General features: G+C 40.6%; 2 protein-coding genes across 4 annotated transcripts in view; one reads left to right on the top strand and one right to left on the bottom strand.

Moving 5' to 3' along the window:
* Positions 1–9,654, bottom strand: part of Atm (ATM serine/threonine kinase) — a 94,776-nt gene extending 85,122 nt beyond the window's left edge. Inside the window, exons 1-6 of the mRNA XM_090319574.1 lie at positions 9,331–9,654; positions 5,573–5,673; positions 5,376–5,488; positions 4,097–4,242; positions 2,336–2,500; positions 103–268 (exon numbers count right to left, since the gene is read on the bottom strand). Of these exons, the coding sequence (XP_090175700.1) occupies positions 103–268; positions 2,336–2,500; positions 4,097–4,242; positions 5,376–5,488; positions 5,573–5,644 (662 nt within the window). The 5' untranslated portion in view covers positions 5,645–5,673; positions 9,331–9,654. The remainder of the gene's footprint in view (positions 1–102; positions 269–2,335; positions 2,501–4,096; positions 4,243–5,375; positions 5,489–5,572; positions 5,674–9,330) is intronic.
* The window catches only part of Npat (nuclear protein, coactivator of histone transcription), a 37,332-nt gene continuing 25,051 nt past the window's right edge, over positions 8,825–21,105 (top strand). For 2 of the 3 annotated variants that reach the window (XM_090319571.1, XM_090319572.1), the window contains exons 1-3: positions 9,719–9,947; positions 18,510–18,628; positions 20,516–20,576. In XM_090319571.1, the coding sequence (XP_090175697.1) occupies positions 9,911–9,947; positions 18,510–18,628; positions 20,516–20,576 (217 nt within the window). In that variant the 5' untranslated portion in view covers positions 9,719–9,910. Of the gene's footprint in view, positions 8,943–9,718; positions 9,948–18,509; positions 18,629–20,515; positions 20,577–21,105 lie in introns of those variants that run through there. The other variant, XM_090319573.1, reaches the window with a different exon arrangement.

Raw genomic sequence — 21,105 nt, forward strand, 5'->3', positions numbered from 1 at the left:
TTCTAAAAGACAACATTTTTAGATACTGGATCTAAAACATGGTCTTGGCAAGAAGAACAAGTGGATTTTTAATAAAAAAAAAAATGAAGCAAATTAGATTACCTTGCACACTGAACAGCCTTGGTGAAAAAGTCCAAAAATTTGGAATTCAATCCATCAGTCTGTGAACAGCATCCTTTGGTGACAGCCTGAATTATTCTAGCTACTAAAACTCTATTAATATCTGGTGAAGGCTTGAGATAGAGTTTGAAGTACACAGAGAATAAGTCTAAAAGAAAGAAACCCAACAACATTAGCTGCTTAAAAAAAGAAAGGCAGGGAGCATAGCCTAGTAATAGCATGCTTGCCTAGCATGCATGAAGCCCTGGGTTTGATTCGTAGGAGCCATATACACAGAGAAAGCTGGAAGTGGTGCTGTGGCTCAAGTGGTAGAGCAATGGCCTTGAGAAACCTCAAAGACAGTGTCCAGGCCCTGAGTTCAGGCTCCAGGACTGGCAGAAAGAGAAAGGAAGGAAGGAAGGAACAGAGGGAGGGAGGGAGGGAGAGAAAAGGAAGCTCAAGGGACAGTATCCAAGCCATGAGCTGGAGTCCCCGTACTGGCTCACACACACACACACACAAAATCAAGGCCAATATGGTTGATGCCACAATTCAACTTAAACATTTCATAATCCCACAAAGGCAACAAAGTTTATATATAACAATCAAAGAACTATACTAAAAAGTATCATTTTGTGTAGAATTCCCTTAAGATTAGAACAACTACAGTAGTAGAGTATGAGAACATCAGTTTAAAAAACAGATAACAGCCACTGGGCACACACCTGTAATCCTAGCTATACAGGAGGCTGAGATCTGAGGATCGAAGTTCAAGGTCAGTCCTGGCACTAAAGTCCATGAGACTCTTTTTTTTTTTTTTTGCCAGTCCTGGGCTTGAGCTCAGGGCCTGAGCACTGTCCTTGGACTTTCTCAAGGCTAGAGCTCTACCACTTGAGCCTCAGCACCACTTCTGGCTTTTTTCTATGTATGTGGTACCGAGGAATCAAACCCGGGTCTTCATGCATGCTAGGCAAGCACTTTAACCACTAGGCCAAACTCCCGGCCAGTCCATGAGACTCTTATCTCCAATTAACCCCTAGAAAATTGGAAGTAGCGCTAAGGCTCAAAGGATAGAGTGGCAACCTTGGGATGAAGAGCTCGAGGATAATGCCTAGGCCCAGGGTTCAAGCCCCACAACCAACCAAAACAAAACAGATCACAGCTGGCTGGTAGCTCATGCCTGTAACCCTAGCAACTCAGAAGGCTGAGATGTGAGGATCACGGTTCAAAGCCAGCCTGGGTATGAAGATCTACAATTAACCACTAGAAAACCGGAAGTGGCACTGTGGCTCAAGTGGTAGAGCACTAGCCTTGAGGTGAAGAGCTCAGGGACAGTGCCCAGACCCAGAGTTCAATCCCTACAATCGACAAAAAAAAAAAAAAAAAAAAAAAAAATCACAGACAAGCTATTTCTCTAAGCATTCATGAAATCCTAACAAAGCAATTATTGAAACATTCAGTTATAGTTTTTGGTCAGTACTCTTTTACTAATACATGTAAAACATGTCATGAACTATCCATCAGTACCCCAACTCAAAACAGAAAATGAAGAGAAACAACTGATACAAGTAAAAAGAGTAGGCTATGTATGTTTTTGGACATTTTAGCAGCAGGCTCAGTTAACAACCTCTTAAGCACCAAGGACAAACTTAAGTTTTCATTGTTGTATAGTGAGGATGACTTCTTTTTCCATGTCTACTTAAGCCTGGTGAATTCATTCTATCATGATACATTTAGTTTCATTGTATTACCAATAACTCAGGAACTGCTTAATCCATATTTGTGTCTTACATCCTTCCTACAATGTCTGTGATATACCCTACCTCCCTTCAAATCTGAAACTCTTGCTTTCACTCTTGTAACACTTCTCTTTAGTTTTCTCGTATTTCCTATACTCATGGTTCATTTGAGGCACACTGCTCTGTGTACCTAACAGAGCCCACAATGGCATTAAGTTTTACCTTACTTGTTTTTTATTCCTTGCTACTAGATCCTTGATTCTATGAGAACAAGGAAGAAATGTTTCAAATCTGTAATTTTAGTTCCAAAGGTACGTAACTAATGGATTACTAGCGTTTTAATAATTAAGATAGAAGGAAAAAGAATCAGATTTTGGAACCATAATTCTCCTAAAGATATATTACATTGTGATTATTTGAGGGATACAGACTGGTTTTATTAATGACGTTTCATTTGATAATGAAAAAAAAAATGACAACCAACCTTCACAGCTTACCTAGCCACTGTTGCTGAGATATTTCACACCAGTATTTTCTCACTGAAAGAATGTCTTTAAGTAATATATTGCTACAATCAGCTCCATATATAACACCATTATATGAATCTTTCACTGTATCCATGATATAAATTAAGAGCTCTTGACATTTTAGCCTGGGTGCTCCTATGTAAAAACAAAACAAAGAAACAAATGATTCTTTAAATAAATGTGTGTGTATGTGGGTGAGAGAGAGAGAGAGAGAGAGAGAGAGAGAGAGAGAAAGAGAGAGAGGGGGGGAGGGAGAGGGAGGGAGGGAGGGAAGGAGGAGGGAGGGAGAGAGAGAGAGGGGGGGGGGGGAGAGATTGGACTGGGGATTGGACTCATGGCCTCATTAGTTGGGGTACATTTCAAGCTATAAGAAATTACTCTTAACTAAACTCCATTGGTTTAGACAACAGTAGTTCATCCCTGTAATTGTCAAATGAACTTCAGTTCAAATCCAGTATCACTAAAAATTTTAAACAGAGAATAAAAACTAAAAAAGTTTAACATTTTAGTTCTGTTCTAATCTGCAGAATACAAACTAAGCCTGGTACTGGTGAATCCTAGCTACTTAGGAGGTTGAGATCTGCCAATCAAGGTTCAAAGACAGCATGGGTAGCAAAGTTTGTGAGATTCTTTAGTTATGTGCCAGAAAACAAAAAAAAATCCTGAAGTAGAGTTGTGGCTCAAATGGTAGAGTACTAGTCTTGAGCACAGTGTCCCAAGCCCAGAGTTCAAGCCCCAGGACTGGCACAAATGCGCACACACACACACACACACACACACACACAAAAAAAAAAGAGCTAAAAAGATCAACTAATTAAACTGAAGAATATTTTGAAGAGTACAATAAAACTAAGTCACATGAAGGAAGTAGATTTGCTTATTTTTGAGAATAGTCATGAAAAATACTAAGACTACCTCAAAGGAGATCTCTTTGAAAAAAAAATCAAATGTATGTTCAGTAATTCAGGCTACATGTCTTCTCAACTAATTCGAGATGGAAATGGGAGGATCATAGTTCAAGGCTCACTTAGACAAAAAAGTTAGTAAGACTTGTCTTATTCAACAGGCCAGGCACGATGGTGCATACCTGCAATGTCAGCTAAGCAGAATGTAAGAGTTAACAGAATAGTGGCTCCAAGATCTGGTCCAAGGCAAAAGCACTAAGCAGACATTAATTAAAAACAAACTGAAGCAAAAAGGATTAGAGGTGTGACTCAACTGTGTGAGCACTTGAATAGAGCACTTGAATAGCAAGCCTAAGATCCTTAGTTCGAATACCAGTACCACCAAAATAAACAAAATAAGACAATATTTATACTTGTATGTATAAAAAGAGAAGACCCAAGAATGAAGACTTTAAACAATAACTTTAATCCTGTCACACTGAGAGTCCCTTTTTTTGTTGATAGAAATTGCCCCTTAGGCTGGGAATGTTATTTAGTGGTAGTGCTTGTCTAGCAAACATGAAGCTCTGCATCCAATTCCTCAGTGGCTCAAATGATAAAGTGCTAGCTTTGAGCAAAAGAAGCTCAGAGACATTGCCCAGGCCCTGAGTTTAAGCCCCAGGATTTGCAAAAAGAAAAAAAAAAAAGACATATCCCCCAAATATTTGAACCTATACCATTAGAAATCATGGTACATACTAAAAATTACAGTAAACTTTCAGATCATATTCTGATTATACTATGATACCCTATAAATCATTTACTTATAATACATAATGTTGCTTACTTTTATTTGCACATTTTATGAAGTATCTGACCAAGCTACTAATTTCCTGCATCTTTTTCTGTCGAGAAGTTTGTGTTGAGGCAGACACATTTGGTTTGGCTGTTCGCAGACATTCTGTTTCTTTGTGAATATATTTCTGTAAAAATCTTTAAGAAAACAAAATAGAATTTCAGAAACTCAGTAATTCTTAATTTTTTTCGCTTTCAAGAAGTCCCATGTTCTATCACAAAGAGCATCTTTGAAACACATTGCTGTGTTCAATATACCAAGTAAATGGAATTAATTTCAAAGCCAAATTCCTATAAAGCCTAATACCAATAGTTTGTTCCTCCAAAACCCAGAAATTTACTTGCAAAGTTCATTATTTTGAAATAGATTTACTACTTACATTACCATTAAGTTAGTTTTACTTTTTTTTTTTTTAATTAGTCCTGGAGCTTGAACTCAGGGCCTGGGCACTGTTCTTGGGCTATCTCAAGACTAGAGTTCTACCACTTGAGCCACAGCACCACTTCTGGCTTTTCTTATGTATGTGGTACTGAGGAATTGAACCTGTGTCTTTGTGCATGCTAGGCAAGCACTCTACCACTAGGCCAAACTCCCAGCCCATTAAATTATTTTATCATTACAACATTGTTAGGGGCTTTCAACCTTCCTTACATTTTTTCCTAAATGAATGAACCCATCTTAAAGATATTCGTGACTAGCCAGGGGTGTCAGCTACATACTTGGCCTATCTAACAAGCTTATATAAAACAGTATTTATTTTTAGGTAATAACTATTTGTGGCATCTGAAATAATCAGAGGAAAATGGAGCAGGCATTTTTCATATCATATATATTCAGATCGTTAACTGTCTAGTACCAAATAAAAATAAGTTACACATCCTAAACAGTCAAAGAAAACTAAATACACTTTCTTTTTAAATACAAATATTACCTTTCAATCTTGTGTTTTTAGTTCTTCTTTTTTAGACTGGATCTGACATAACCCAAGCTGGCCTAAATCTATGTAGCTTAATCTAGCCCTGAAGATGTGATACTTTTTACAGCCTATTAAGTACTGGTATTATATACACATTTCCCTTTCTTAGCTTCCTTCTCAATCTTGAGTGAGATATGTTTAAGATATTTTGTTAAACAAATGATATGAACATCCTTTAAAAATTATGTTTTGGATAACTATCAACTTTATATATAAGAAACAATGATAATAAGGTAAGCAAAGGTAAAGATTCCAAAACTAATAGAAAAAGTAAAGAAAACTAGAACAAAATACCTAAAAACAGCATCCCAATTCAAATATTTTCCTTGTTTGGAATCTGAATGCCTATCTAAATGTTGAATTGTTTCAGGATCCCGAAGTAGACGCTTAAATTTCTCAACTTCTTTCTGCAAATCAAAGACAAACATTAGTAATATGTTACCCATCACACATTTGCTTCAAGGAAAAATTAAATATAAATAATTTATTACTCTTCGTTCTGTAGCTCTATCATTTTCCAGTTGCCGGCAGCAAATAAGCAAATCATTAAGTGCTAGACTCATGGTTCAGGATTTTGAACATACATCCGCATCTGTAAAATAAATAAATACAGGGATGAACAATAGGATGAACAAATGCAGCAGTGGTACTCACTAGACACTATACTGAAAATACAACTTGAGTGGAGATGGGAGGGAAAAACTAGGAGAATGCAAGGGAAAGAAGGGAAGGGGTAACGTTTTCCAAAAAGAAATGTACTCATGGCTGAGAATTTGGCTCAGTGGTAGAGTGCTTGCCTAGCATGTGTGAAGCACTGGGTTGAATTGCTCAGTACCACACTACTTCACTGTTGGTGGGAGTGCAAACTCGTTCAACCACTATGGAAATCAGTATGGCAGTTCCTCAAAAGACTAAACATAGAGCTCCCCTATGACCCAGCAATTCCACTACTTGGCATTTACCCAATCATCCAGAAACAAGGACATACTAAATCCACCAGCACAACAATGTTCACTGCAGCACTATTTACCATAGCAAAGATATGGAACCAACCTAGATGTCCCTCAGTTGATGAATGCATCAACAAGATGTGGTATTTGTACACAATGGAATTCTATGCTGCTGTCAGAAAGAATGACATTGCCCCATTTGTTAGGAAATGGAAAGACATAGAAAAAAATCATATTAAGTGAAGTAAGCCAGACTCAAAGGAACTTAGGCTCAATGGTTTCCCTCATTTGTCATAATCAGTAGAAACCTTGGGCTCTCCTAGCAGAGATTTGCAATAGAGCAAAACCTTGATACAAAAGGCCATACAGTAGGACGCTAAGTGAAAGGATCTCTAGGATATAGAAACATAAGCCATATAATGAGTGACTGTTGTCCTTAAGGTACTATGTTATCTCTCATCTCTTTTGCTGTCCCTTGGTTATCTCATATTCTTACAGTATCTCACTTTGTTACCTGATATATTGGATATATTTGTATTTGGTTATTTGAAATTGGATAGGGAAGGGGGGAAAACAAGACGAGGGGTGGGGGTGGGGGGAGTGAAATGGGGACCAAGACAGGTGGAAGGGTATCAATGTATGTGAATTAATGCACCTTCTGTCTGGCAAATATCATGTAACCTTCTATTAATTACAATAAAAAATATATGAAAAAAAAAAGAAAAGAAAAAGCCAGAAGTGATGTGGTGGATAAAGTCATAGAATGTTAGCCTTGAGCAAAAGAAGCTCAGGGGCAGTGCCCAGGCTCTGAGTTCAAGCCTCAGGACTGGAAAAAAAAATAAAAAGAAATGTACTAATTACTTGAGTTAACTATAACTCCTCTATGCATCACTTTTATAATAGCAACAAAAAACTAAAAGTAAATAAATACTCCTTTATTTAACTTACATTTTTCATGCTGGTATCTGCTATATGTATCAAGGCATTTAAGAGATATACTCTACCACTTAGCCACATTCCTAGTCTACATATGATTTTGTATATGGGTGTGGGTCATGGGGCTTGAACTTGGCCTGGGTGTTGTCCCTGAACTCTTCAGCTCAAGGCTACAGCCCTACCCTTGAGCCAAGCTCCACTTCCCATTTTCTAGAGGTTAACTGGAGATGAGTCTTAGGTCCTTTTTTGCCCGAACTGGCTTTGAATCTTGATCCTTAGATCTCAGCTCCAGAGTAGCTAAGAATATAGGCATGAGCCACCACAACCGGCTTATAGATGATTTTTATAGACCAAGGCACTGATACATAATTAGCTCTAACTGTATAGCTAAAGGTACACTATAATCTAAGGTATAATTTTTCTTTATTTCCATGAGACTATAAAAAATATGTCAAAACAACTGTCTTATTTGCAGTCGCAGGGTAAGATACTTTTTAAAGACAACTAAACAGTTCAGTATTACATATTTTAAACAAAAGATGCATATTCACTGTTGCTTATATGGTTTGTATACATGCAAACAGTATTTGTTAACCACCTACTGTGTTTGTGCTACGTTTTAGATAGCTATACAAAAAATTGAACTAATCTGACACAAATTCTACTCTCATGGAGACTTACCTGAGGAGAATGGTGACAATAAGCAAGTACATTGCTATATCAATGCAAATGTAACATATGCCTCAAAGGAAGCATACAATAACATAATATAAAGAGGCTAGGTGCCGTGGCTCACACCTGTAATCCCAGCTACTGAGGAGGCTGAGATCTGAGGATCAAGGTTCAAAGCCAGCCTGGACTCATCTCCAATTAACCTCTAGAAAACAGGAAGTGGGGCTTGGCTCAAGGGTAGGGCAGTAGCCTTAAGCTGAAGAGCTCAAGGACACCATCCAGGTCCAGAGGTAGGGCAGTAGCCTTGAGCTGAAGAGCTCAGGGACAGCGCCCAGGCCAAGTTCAAGCCCCATGACCCACCAAAAAGAAAAGAAGGAAGGAAGGAAGGAAGGAAGGAAGGAAGGAAGGAAGGAGGGAGAGGGAGAGGGAGAGGGAGAGGGAGAGGGAGAGGGAGAGGGAGAGGGAGAGGGAGAGAGAGAGAGAGAGAGAGAGAGAGAGAGAGAGAGAGAGAGAGAGAGAGAGAGAGAGAGAGAAACAGCAGAGACAATCATTCTAGATAAGTTGTAGGGGAATGTATCTAAAATAAGATTACAATAATGGCAACATTGGAATGAACTGTTACCAATCATATGAGGTAGAACACAGATTCCTTCTGGGAAACAAGTTAGCCAAGCCTCTTAAACTATGGTATATTTAACACAGTGCTGAAACCTACAGCTGTGGTGAAATGATCATACATCCTTCCTAAATGAACGTTTCATTAGACTTTCTGGATGGCTTCTTTCTTCTACTTAGATTTCAAAGACCCTACTGTCACCCTCTCCTATGACTTCACCATACAGAAAACTCCCCAGCATTTGATTTCAGATCTCACCCTCTCGAGCTTTAAGGACTCTTCCAGACGTTGAGACCTTACATTCATTCTCCCAACCTCCTGTCTAAAAAATAAAAAATAACTCCTATGATCCTATTATTCTCCAAAAACAAGACTGAGAGCTCTAAATAAATTGGATTCTCCCCGGTTACATTTCCATAGAGACTGCTGGCGCAATGAGTTTTCTATGACTGCATCGCTTTGAAATGGAGGCGTTCTCATGACTCTCCGCATGGGAAGGAGGGAAGAAGGGGGCGGGGGCGGTGAACATCCAAAGCTCCCCAAGAGCTCCGGGCAACTAAGGACGGTCACTTTATCCTCACACAGGGAAGACGGCAGGGGAAACAACTGAACTGGAAAGTAGGGCCTCGTGACTTGCAGAGCACATGCGTTGATGTTTTGTTTTTCTCAGAGAGGAGACAAAAATGGGTTAGTGAAGCCACTTACATAAATCCGGACCCTGAGGTGACAGGAAAATGGGCCGCGCCAGGAGGGAGGGTTCAGGCAACTCGGGGCCTGTCAAGCTCACTGGAGGTTCAGGGAGAGAAGATGAGGGCCGACCGCCGCTGAGGAGAGCCGTCGAGGGCCGTCCCGGAGTGCGTGGATTTGCGTGAGGGGGGAGCAGGAGGGGCGTGCAAGGCCCGAGTCCCACGCGAACTTTCTCTCACAGACACCCCAGCGCGGCGACCCTACCCGCGGCCCCCGCGATGGACCAAGAGGTTTTCCCTGGAAGCCGAGTGTGGCCGCGGCCTAAGCCCCGGCTCTTCTCGTTTATTTTCGGGCTCCCCGAGTCTCGAGCAGCAGCGAACGCACACACCTTGTTCCCGCTTCCGGTTCAAACACTGCGTGACCGCACAGCGTGGCTCTCTGGAAGGAAGGAGTCGGAGAGCAACCAGTACATCCCGCGCGTGCGCAGAAAGAGCACGGCCTCCAGTGCGTACTCACTGCGCGTGCGTGCGGACGTCACCAGCTCTGTTTAAAAACACTCGCCCACCCCGAAAATTTAAAAAAAAAAAAAATATTCCTCCTGGTCAAGGGAACTGCGCCTGCGCCATGTCCACCAATACGAGCGACCTCGTGTGTGTGAGTGTGGGTAGCTCGCCTCCAGGCTGCGACGGCCGCCCTCCGCCCCCTCACCCGCCCTCCTCCGTGGGAGCCGGCCCCGCCCACGGGCGGAAATGACGACAGCTCGGAGGCGAACGAGGGGGCGGGTTTCATTTCGGCGCCTTTCTTTCTCCCGCGGAAGCGGTTGGTTGGCGTGGAACGAAAGAGGCGGGACAAATTGCCGCGGGTTCACAGCCGCCACTGGAACCGGGAGATGCGGCCCCGCCGCCGCCGCTGCGTTTGCTTTCACCCGAATCTCCTCGCTCCCTGCGGCTCCCACCGCGACGTGGACCATGTTGCTCCCCTCGGATGTGGCCCGGCTGGTTTTGGGTAAGGGCGGACCGGGAGGAGGGGCGGGGGGGGGGTTCGAGACCCTCGGCTGAGCGGGACGGAAGGACCTTCGGAGCCAGCGGAGTCTCCTTGGGTGGGGAAGCCTCGGGGTTTTGCGCGGCCCCCCGGGTTTCCGAGCGGCGGGGGATTCTTGGGGCCTGCCGAGGTTGTGGGTTCTGTGGATTGGAGAGGGGGTGGGTGGGGGTGAGGATGCGGCCGCCGCGGGTCGGCCCGGAGCCCCTCGGGCTGGCGGGTGGCCTCCAACGCGTCGGGAAGCGCCAGGCCCGCACCTTCCATCGGGACCCCGGAGACGCGGCTCGTCTGCGTGCGGGACGGGCTGTGCCTTCTTCAGCTTCTGCCCTGTCGGAGCGGGTTCCGACATCGGGAAAACAAGATTGATGCCGCCGCCGCCGTCCCCCCCCCCCACCTTCCCCTCCAGCTCTGGAGAAAGCCCTTCTCCTAATCCGCCGTTGAAGGACGAACTGCGGGGCCAAGGGAGGCGATCTGCCCCCTCCCAGACTTGCCTGCTAGAGGTAGAGGTTGGAGATGCAAGTTGTGTGTTTTGCAGCAACAGCAGCTCCGATTCTTACGATGAGCAAAACAAACAAACAAAAAAAATGCCTTCCAGTGAAATGCCATCCACTGAACACATTCTCTAATCCTAGTTGTTGTTTTTTTTTTTTCCTCCGTCTGTACTGGGGGTGGTTCGTGAGCCACCGAGCTATCCGGGGGGGTATTGTCTGCGTGAGTGTCGGGTTTTGTTGTTGTTTAGCTCCTGTGTAAAAGGGATTATTGTACTGCTGGGAATAGGAGCCATCATAGCTCTAAACCCTAGCCAAGAACTTACAAACCACGTCTGCGACATCCCGACAAGTAAAGGACCAAAATCGGTAATGAGACCGGGTCTCTCTGGTATCCTTTGCTGCCATTATTTTATTGTTGGAAAAAATGCTCATTTGTTTTGTACATATTTTGAAATAGCCTGTCCAGAAAAAAAAAAATGTGTGTAGTGTTCTTCATGGGCATATTTTACAGGAAACACTAGGGGGAAATGGCTTCAACGGCCATTTTTTGAGGCACTAATGACTAAAAATTACTACAGATTACTATTGTATTAATGTTTATTTAACCTTTTTAACAGAATTGAACATTTGTAGCTAATTTATATTTATACTCTGTAATTTAAAATGTAGCTAGTCTTGTTACATTTATGAGGTTTATATGTGCATGGTTGAAAAGTAAACTTGCACAATATACATTGGCCCTCTCCCCCTACCCTACATATATTGTTTGCTAACGAGTTGGGCTTTTAGAACTAGGTGCGGCTCCAAGTTAGAACACTTGCTTAATAATAAGCATGAGCATGTCCTGGATTTAAACCTTAGTACCACCAAAAAAATTTTATTTTTTTACTTTTAGCAGTTTGGAACTCACGAGTGTCAGTAAGCTTAGGCTTAGAAATAATTTCTACACTTTGTCATTACTGACATTTTGGAATGGATAATAATGGTGTAGGCAATTGCCCTGTGCTTCAATACTTAACAGCATCCCTGACCTCTATCCACTAGATACCTATAGTATACCCTCACTCACTGCTCAAGTTGTGAGGAGGAAGACTGTCTACCTATTGCCAATATGTTCCCCAACGGCAAAAATCACTCTTATGGAAAGAAAGCTCTTTGGTTTTCTAATTGGGCTAATTCACTCCAAGTTGGATTTGTGCACAAATACGTTCTAAATAACATAACTACCTTTTGTTTTGTTTAATGAACAAAAGCTCGTCTTTTTTGTTGTTGTTGTTCTTAATTTTTTTCCCCTCCAGTCCTGGGGCTTGAACTCAGGGCCTGGGCTCTGTCTCCCCTTGGACACTTTTTGCTCAAGGCTAGCACCTTGTCACTTGAGTCACAGCACCAATTCTGGCTTTTCCTGTGTATGTGGTACCAAAGAATCAAACCCAGTGCTTCATGCATGCTAGGCACTCTTATCACTAGGCCAAACTCTGGCCCTAATCCTTAAAGTCTTTGTTATTCACATTTCCATTCTCCCTGCCTCCTCATGTTCTCTGCCTTGGATTTTTGTCGTTACTTCCTGTCCACTCCTTCTTGCTGTTCATTTTATTTATTGTTGTTAGATATCTTTTTAAAGCATTCACATCAGGGGCTGAGAGTTTAGCCTTCATGCTTGCCTTCCATGCACGAAGACCCAGGTTCAATTCCTCAGTACCACATACATAGCAAAAAGCCAGAAATGGTGCTGTGGCTCAAGTGGTAAAGCTCTGGTCTTGAGAAAGCCCAAGGACAGTGCTCAGGCCCTGAGTTTAAGGCAAAAAAAGCATTCACATCAAACCACCTGTTTTAAAAGTTGAAACAATTGTGCTAAAGACATCTGGGAGCTTCCAAAACTATAGGGGCCTTTTTATGGGTAAAAGGTCAAAAATTTGCTTCAGTTTGCCAAATAGCTACAGAAAGCAGTGTGGGTGTTTAGCATAGTAAGATTTAATAAGGGAATTGGTTACACTGGTGATAGGAAAATTAAGAAGCCTAATGGCTTACCTGAAGCAGCTCAGACATTAGCCCGGCAAAAGATTGCCATACTCCTCAGAAGAACTAGGAGAGATAAAGCATCCCACAGGCAACCGAGACTTGGAATATGGCACTAAGACTTGTGTGAGCACTGGTCATGGAGGAGATTGTAAAAATGGTGTGATAAAGTGGGCTTCTTCCTTTTGACCTCCAGATACCACCAGAGCTTCACATAAAACTAGTTGACATATGAGTCTGGATGGAAGACTGTCTATTTCAAGGGCAGCCTTTCTCCCTTACAGTAGAGAGTAGGGGAAGAATGAAGAATGCATTTGAGGGCAGACAAAACCAGAACTGGCACATCTCCCAATGGAACAAGAATCACTGGTTCTATTAACCTTTATGTCAGTGAAACATAGGCATTTAGTAAATATTTATGAAGTACAACTGCAGTCGTGTCATTCTCCATCTAACTGAGTGATACCTGTACTCATTCTGAACTTTTCATGGTTCTTACCCATTTTGTCTTTCTGCTGTATATCAACTGTCAGATTCACATGCTTTGTATTGCATCCTTATTAGACACACTCCCCCCAAATCAACTCTGTGTTTGTTTTGTCTGAGATTCCCAGCCTTCAGGACGCACCACCTCCTTAAGGCATTACATGATTTCCCCCAAGCTGGGTGCCAGTCTCTTGAATTCCTTCCCTATGTTCCCATGAAGTAAATCACTCCTATTTTCTTACCACTTTTGAATTTCAGTTATTTGTGCTAATATTGTCTGTCTCCTTGTAGATCACAGCTTTTTTGTAGATTGAGACATTGCTTCTGTTTGGATTTAGTAGTTTGAGGCATTGTAAGTTGTCTTCCTAAGAATTGTATTTTCACAACATTAGACCAGTATTCCTGGGAATTATGAGGATTTGCGATGATATTTTCATAAACAAGACTTTTTTTCAGACTTCTTTCTCTTCATTTTTGTTTCCTTATTAGCAGGAAGAAGAGCGGACACATTGGGATCCTAAATTTTTTTTAATTCAAATAACCTTGATGGAGTTAGGATTTTATTACCTGATTGAGAATTAATTTGTTGGTAATTGGAAACATTTCTGTAGGCATATAACTAGTCAGATACAATGACAACAAAAGTTCTCAACTATTTTCTGCATAATTTTAAAACTTCTAGAGTTCAAATAAAATGCAATATATAAAATCTAAAATGGGAACTGAAATTGCTCAATTAAGCATGTCTTTATTTCTGTATTTCTTTTGCCAGTCCTGGGGCTTGAACTTAGGGCCTGGGCCCTATTCTTGAACTTCTTTTGCTCAAGGCTAACACTCGACCACTTGAGCCACAGAGACACACCTGGCTTTTTCTGTTTATGTGGTACTGAGGAATTGAACCTAGGGCATCATGTGTGCTAGGCGTGTACTCTACTACTAAGCCACATTCCCCATCCTAAGCATGTTTTTGAAGAGCAGAACACCTCCATCTAAATCTCAGTATGATTATAACTTGAACTTTTAATAGTCTTCTCAAGTGTGTACTGTACTTTGTTATGGTGTGCCTTGAATTGTGTGAACTATTACTCTTTTCCCAAGATATGCTAACATAAAAGACCATTATTTTCTGAAGAAAAGAAGTTAACTGTCATTACACTTTGTCCAGGACATTAATTTTTGGCTTGTATTTTATTTCACTGTTGTATCCTGTAAGAAGTCATTTTAGGGGAGGAATAATTCCTGATTTCCACTCCGTCCTACATGAGGTTTTAACTTTGTGTGTATATTTTATGTAAGTTTAACTCCTGGTATTGGGGTTCCACATATGATTGAAACATTTGAGACCTTGTGTTTTTTGTTTGTTTTCTCTTGTTGTGATATCCTTCAGTTACATCCGTTTTCCTGCAAAGGCCATTGTATGTTCTGTTCTCTTTGCTTTAACAGCTCATCTTAGCCTACTGAACTTCAATTTATTCTTCTTTAATAGTCCTCAATACAGATAAAGAACAATTTTTTAAAAATTACCTTGGGCTGGGAGTTTGGCCTAGTGGTAGAGTGCTTATCTAACATGCACGAGGACCCGAGTTCATTTCTTCGGTACCACATATATAGAAAAAAAGCCAGAAGTGGTGCTGTGGCTCAAGTGGTAGAGCCTAGCCTTGAGAAAACCCAAAGGGCAGTACTCATACTCTGAGCCCAAGCCCAGGACTGGCAAAAATAAATAAATAAAAATTATCTTTAAGGGGCCAGGGGCATAGCCTAGTGGTAGAGTGCTTCGCCTATCATTCATGAAGCCCTGGGTTCAATTCCTTGCTACCACATACTCAGAAAAAGCCAGAAGTGTCGGGCATGGTGGCTCATGCCTGTAGTCCTAGCTACTCTGGCTGAGCTCTGAGGATCAAGGTTCAACAAAAGGACCAGACTCTTATCTCCAATTAACCTCTAAAAAAAGAAAAGAAAAAAAAAAAAAGGAAAGTGGAGCTTGGCTCAAGGGTAGGGCAGTAGCCTTGAGCTGAAGAGCTCCAGGAAAGCGCCCAGGCCAGTTCATGCCCCATGACCCACAAAAAAAAGAAAAAGCCAGAAGTGGGCTAGGCACCGTGGATCATGACTGTAATCCTAGCTACTTAAGAGGCTGAGATCTGAGGGTCATGGTTCAAAGCCAGTCCCTGCACTAAAGTTCTAAGTAATGGCACCCTTATCTCGAATTAATCACTAGAAAACCAGAAGTGGTGCTGTGGCTCAAAGGGTAGGGCAGTAGCTTTGAGCTGAAGAGCTCAGAGACAACACTCAGGCCCCACAACTGGGCGGGGAGGGGGAAGCCAGAAGTGGTGCTGTGGCTCAGGTGGCAGACCACTAGCCTTGAATAAAAAGTGTCCTTTTACCTTTAAGTATTTGTACTTAAAGACAGTATTTTTTTTAAATCATCCTTAGTCGTAATTGAGTTGCCATTCAACCAGGCCATTTATGAGTACAGGATGTCTTGATCCGTATCACACTGTGATCATTCTACCCCATCCCTAAGAATCTTTTTTTAAATCCTGAATGTACCATACTAGTACTACTTATACTTTAGATATTAATACTTACAGCTATTTTCTCATACTTGCCTTTGTAGAATACTTATACCAGCACTAGCATAATATGAAGTTTTGTTAGTCAATGACTAACAATTTCTTTATTGAAATTATTTCTAGGGTCTCTTAAAAATACAAGGCTGTACTGTTGTCACCTGGAACTATATATAAAATATATATATTATATATATATATATATTTTTTTTTTTTTTTTTTTTTTTTTGCCAGTCCTGGGCTTGGGCTCAGGGCCTGAGCACTGTATGGATTTTCTCAAGGCTAATGCTCTACCACTTGAGCCACAGCATCATTTCTGGCTTTTTGCTATGTATGTGGTACTGAGGAATCGAACCCAGGTCTTCATGCATGCTAAGCAAGTACTCTACCACTAGGCCAAACTCCCAGCTCCTGGAACTATATTTTTAACTAGATCCTAGTAATCAAAAACTCCACTGAAACTGAGAACAAGCAAAGAGGTAACATTATCTAAAAGAAATTACCCGTTAACTTATGAAATGGTAATCCCTCCATACAACACCTTAATAACAAAATTATAAATTTCGAAAAACCCACTAAGACCGGTCTATAAAGTCATTTCCGGGCCGGGAGTTTGGCCTAGTGGTTAAAGTGCTTGCCTAGCATGCATGAAGACCCGGGTTCAATTCCTCGGTACCACATACATAGAAAAAAGCCAGAAGTGGTGCTGAGGCTCAAGTGGTAGAGCTCTAGCCTTGAGAAAGTTCAAGGACAGTGCTCAGGCCCTGAGCTCAAGCCCAGGACTGGCAAAAAAAAAAAAAAAAAAAAGTCATTTCCCAAGAAAGTTTTGAAGGAAAGGTCATTTGGGGGCTTGAAGGGATGGAATGGCAAGAGATAGGCCAAAGAGTAAGTCAAAGTCAATAAAGCTTCATGCAACATGTTTTTTGTAAAAGAATTCCCAGTTTCCCCCTTTTCCTATCTTCTGGGAACCAGTAATCTACTGTACATAGAGATTTGCTGTTTGGGTGCACTGCATGTAATGATGATCTTAGTGTCTGACTTCATTCACTTGTCTTTTTTGTTTTTTCATGGTTGTGGGGTTTGAACTCTGGCACTTGCCATTCTTGGTTTTATGGTCTACCTCCTGAGCTATGCTCCTGGCCCTAGCATGGTTTATTTTCCAGATTGATCTGTGTCATGACAATGTTTTGTTTTTGTTTTATTTTTAATCCTGGTGTTTGTATTTCATCGTGGTCTTGACCATACATTTTCTTAATGACAAAATTGAGTGCCTTTACATGTGCTTATTAGCAATTTGCCTATCTTTGGTAAAAGTGATATTCATATTTTGGTATCCAGAGCTGGAGTGCATGTCTCACCAACTGGAGATACTGAGATCAAGCCCCAGGAGACAAAATGTGTTTCACAACTTTTTTTTCCTGTTTCTTAAGATTGCCTTTTATTACTGTCCATTCAGAGCTAGGCGCATAGTTTGGCTTCTAGTCCCTTACCAGATAAATGATTTGCAAATTCTTCCATTTTGTCATCTGCCTTCACTTTCTAGGTAGTGTCATTGGAAACATAAAAATTACAAATTTTGACATTCATCTTGTTTTGGTTGCTTGTGTTTCAGGTATTGTTTCTAGAACACCTTTTGGTGTTTTTAAGGAAAGATTTTTGTCCAACTGTTTTGTAGTATATGTTGGAAGGATATGTGGGTTTATTAGGCATGTATTATCTTTATGTGTATGTCTGGGTATGTGTATATCACACATATATATATCTGAAAGAATGAGGAATCAGTGCAAACTCAAAAGAATTTTTCTCAAATATTAGAAATTTAATCACTTTACTTGTTACAAGTCTATTTAAGTTTTCTATTTTTTTCTTGAGTCTGTTCTGGTAGTTCATATATTTCTGAAGTAATGTATTTCAACTAGAGTCAGTAGATTTTTGTTGTAGGGCTGTTTATACTATTTCTTTATAATCCTGACTTTTTCTGAAATGTAGATTATCATGTAAACTCTTACATTCCTGATTTTGGCCAGTGCAGCTGAAGATTTGTTCAGTTGTGTTTTGTTTGAACTTTTGGCTTCTTTGGATTTTTTTTCTTTCTTATCTGTGGTTCAGTTACTGCTCCTCTTAATTTCCTTCTGTTGTGGTCTTACTTTGTTCCTGCTTTTTTTAAGCTTGAAGACTAGATTATTAAATGTAAAGCTATTCATATCTTCAGATTCAGCCTGTAAGTGTTTCTCTCTTGAGTTTGGTTTTAGTTTGCTATTATTTTAGCTGGTGCATGTTGTTTAGTGATCTCTGAATCAAATCTATAAAGCCTAAGTTCTTCTAAGGGCTTATATTCTGTGAATAGACATTCCTTAAATACCAAGATCAGGTAAGTTCCCCATTGTTTGTGAGTGAGCTTTGAGGCAAGGCTTAATTCACCATTAACAATTATAACCTCTTACCTTGACTTGTTAATGACAAAGTTCTTATTAGAATTAGTACTTTGATTCCCAGAGGGTCTACAGATCTGAGGAATTTCTTATCTTTCACACATAGTAGGTGAGTCTTTCATTTTGGGGGAGTAAATCATTGGGCAGATAGAGAGGCATACAAATAATCAACATCAAGAACAAATGTGAGGTGTTTTTGTTTTAAATAATTCGATAAATTGTTTTACAGTATTGACTGTCCTCAATATGGAAATTACAATATAAATTATCTTATTTACCATTTCTTCATTGGTTTTCCTTTAAACATTACTAAAAAGTAATTTCACCATACACCTCATTTTACAAGCTTAGTTGGACTTGTTTCTTATGAATGAGCCACCTATTCTATTTATTATCCTGGTATTGAAACACCAACTTGTATTTCTAGGAATGGCTGCAAGATACCAGCATGCTTTGCCTAAGATTCTGTTTATGACCTGGTATTTTCAGTAGCAGTTTTACCAAAGGTTCAGAACCTTTCCTGTATTTTTCGTTTAGGTTACTTGCAACAAGAAAACCTTACTTCTACCTGCCAGACTTTTATTTTGGAAAGTTCAAATTTAAAAGAGTATGCAGAACACTGTACTGATGAAAGTTTTATCCCAGCCTGCTTACTGGTAAGTTACTTCTTCCTTAAGGGAAATACTTCATTATGACCCACCCAGAGACTATAAAGTCATTGTAAAAAACTCAGCACATGGGTCTAGGAACGTAGCCTAGTGGTTGAGTGCTTGCCTAGTATACAGGAAGCCCTAGGTTCGATTCCTTCGTACCTCATACTCAGAAAAGGCTGAAAGTGGCACTGTGGATCAAGTGGTAGAGCAGTATCCTTGAGCAAAAAGTGTCTAAGGACAGTACCCAGACCCTGGGTTCAAGCCCCACGATTGGCAATAAATTAATTTAAAAAGGCAGAGCTGGACACCAGCTGCTTATCCTTGTATTCTCAGGAAGCTGAGATCATTTGAAGCCAGCTTGGGTAGGATAATCCTTTCTCTCCAATTTATAACCAGAAAGCCCAAAGTGAAGCTGTGACTCAAGTGGCAGAGCCCTGACTAAAAAAGTGACAGATTAGCATCCAGATGCTGGATTCAAGCTCCAGTGTCAGTTACATGCACACACGCACGCAGACAGGCACACACCAGCTGTACGTGGGCATTCATGGATCATACCTTAATCTGAGGATTGAGGTTCAGAGCCAGCCAGCCTGCCCAACCATGAAAAATAAGCTGAGCAAGTATAAAGCTCTTGAGTTCAAACCCTATTACTGGCAAAGCAAAAATCATTAAAGCCAGGTGTGGTGGTACAAACCTTTAGTTCCACCTACTTGAGAAGCTAAGCAAGTTCTTTTGACGAGTGTTGGAGAAGCCTGGGCAATATAGCAAGACCCTTGTGTCTCTTCAATACAATCAGCATATCAACCAAGTCAAAACAAACAGAAATTGAATGGGACATGAATTTATTCACGACAAATAAGGCTCATAAGAAGGCCCATTTTAAAAAATATATATTTTTGTCAAACCTTTTAAGGGGTTTATAACTTGCTTCTGGAAATTAGGCAGAGTAACTCATATTTCTGACTAGCTTTACTGTTGCTTATCTCAGAATTTTTTTTTCTTATCTGACCTAATACCTGACTAATTCAGACTACTATAATATATAAATTTTTTGATATTTCATTGTTTGTAAATATTACTAGAGCAACAAAGGAACAGTTGGTGTGTGATAGATACAGTCTTATTTCAGCATGCTATGTATGGGGGTTTTTTTGTGCTTGTTTTTTGTTTTGGGTCATGGGGCTTGAACTCTGGGCCGAGGTGCTGTCCCTTAGCTCTTCAGTTCAGGGCTACTGCCCTATCCCTTGAGCCAGAGTGCCACTTCCAGTTTCCTGGGGATAAATTGGAGATAAGAGTCTCACAGACTTTTTAGGGGCTGGGAGTTCAGCCTAGTGGTAGAGTGCTTGCCTAGCATGCATAAAGACCTGGGTTCCATTCCTTGGTACCACATACTTAGAAAAAGCCAGAAGTGGTGCTGAGGCTCAAGTGGTAGAGTTCTAGCCTTGAGAAAAATCCAAGGACAGTGCTCAGGCCCTGAGCCTAAACCCAGAATTGGCAAAAAAAAAAAAAAAAAAAAAAGTCTCACAGGCTTTTTAAAAAGTGCCTGGGCTAGCTTTTGAGCTGGGATCCTCAGATCTCAGCCTCATGAGTAGCTAGGATTACAGGCATGAGCCATTGTGCCTGGCTGCATGAGGTTTCAGGGAGGGGGAGGGTACTGGAATTTGAGCTCAGTCTCAAGCTTGCCAGGCAGGCTTACATCTTAGGCCACACTCCTAATAGTTTTTGTTTTAGTTATTTTTGAAATAGGTATTACTTTCTCTATTGATCTTCTCTTTCATCAGCTTTTTTGTAATCTAAATCTTTTGCTTGTTATTGAATGACGGGATGTTTTGTGATAGAAAATTAATTGGTATTTTGAGATTTGCATAATTGTGATCTTTTTATTTTCAGTCCTTATTTGGAAAAAACTTGACAACAATTCTGAATGAATATGTAGCTATGAAAGCAAAAGGTAAGAATTCTGGTTCAAGAGTTTGTTTTATACATCATTTAGATGTTACTTTGAGATTTTTTTTTTTTTATAATACTTATAAAAGCCCTGAGAAAACTTTTTCTCAGCCACCATCAGATAAATTTTACTTAAAAACAATTCATTTGGGGGCCGGGAGTTTGGCCTAGTGGTAGAGTGCTTGCCTAGCATGCACGAAGACCTGGGTTTGATTCCTTGGTACCCCACATACATAGCAAAAAGCTGGAAGTGGTGCTGAGGCTCAAGTGGTAGAGCTCTAGCCTTGAGAAAGTCCAAGGACAGTGCTCAGGCCCTGAGCTCAAGCCCAGGACTGGGAAAAAAAAAAAAAAAAAAAACAAGTCATTTGTGTTTGTATTTAGTAATTCAGAAATTCTAAAACTCTGAAAAACATGTAACCAAAATCTTAAAAAGAAAAACTATTAACTTGGGCTTTGATGTGTATTATAGAGTTTCAAACAGACAGTTTTAATTTAGAGGGAAAAATTCTGATTGTTTATTCATCGTAGGTTAT

This window comes from Megascapheus bottae, chromosome 27 (genome assembly GCF_031878675.1).
Source record: "Megascapheus bottae isolate mThoBot1 chromosome 27, mThoBot2.hap1, whole genome shotgun sequence".
In the NCBI taxonomy this organism is placed as follows: domain Eukaryota; kingdom Metazoa; phylum Chordata; class Mammalia; order Rodentia; family Geomyidae; genus Megascapheus; species Megascapheus bottae.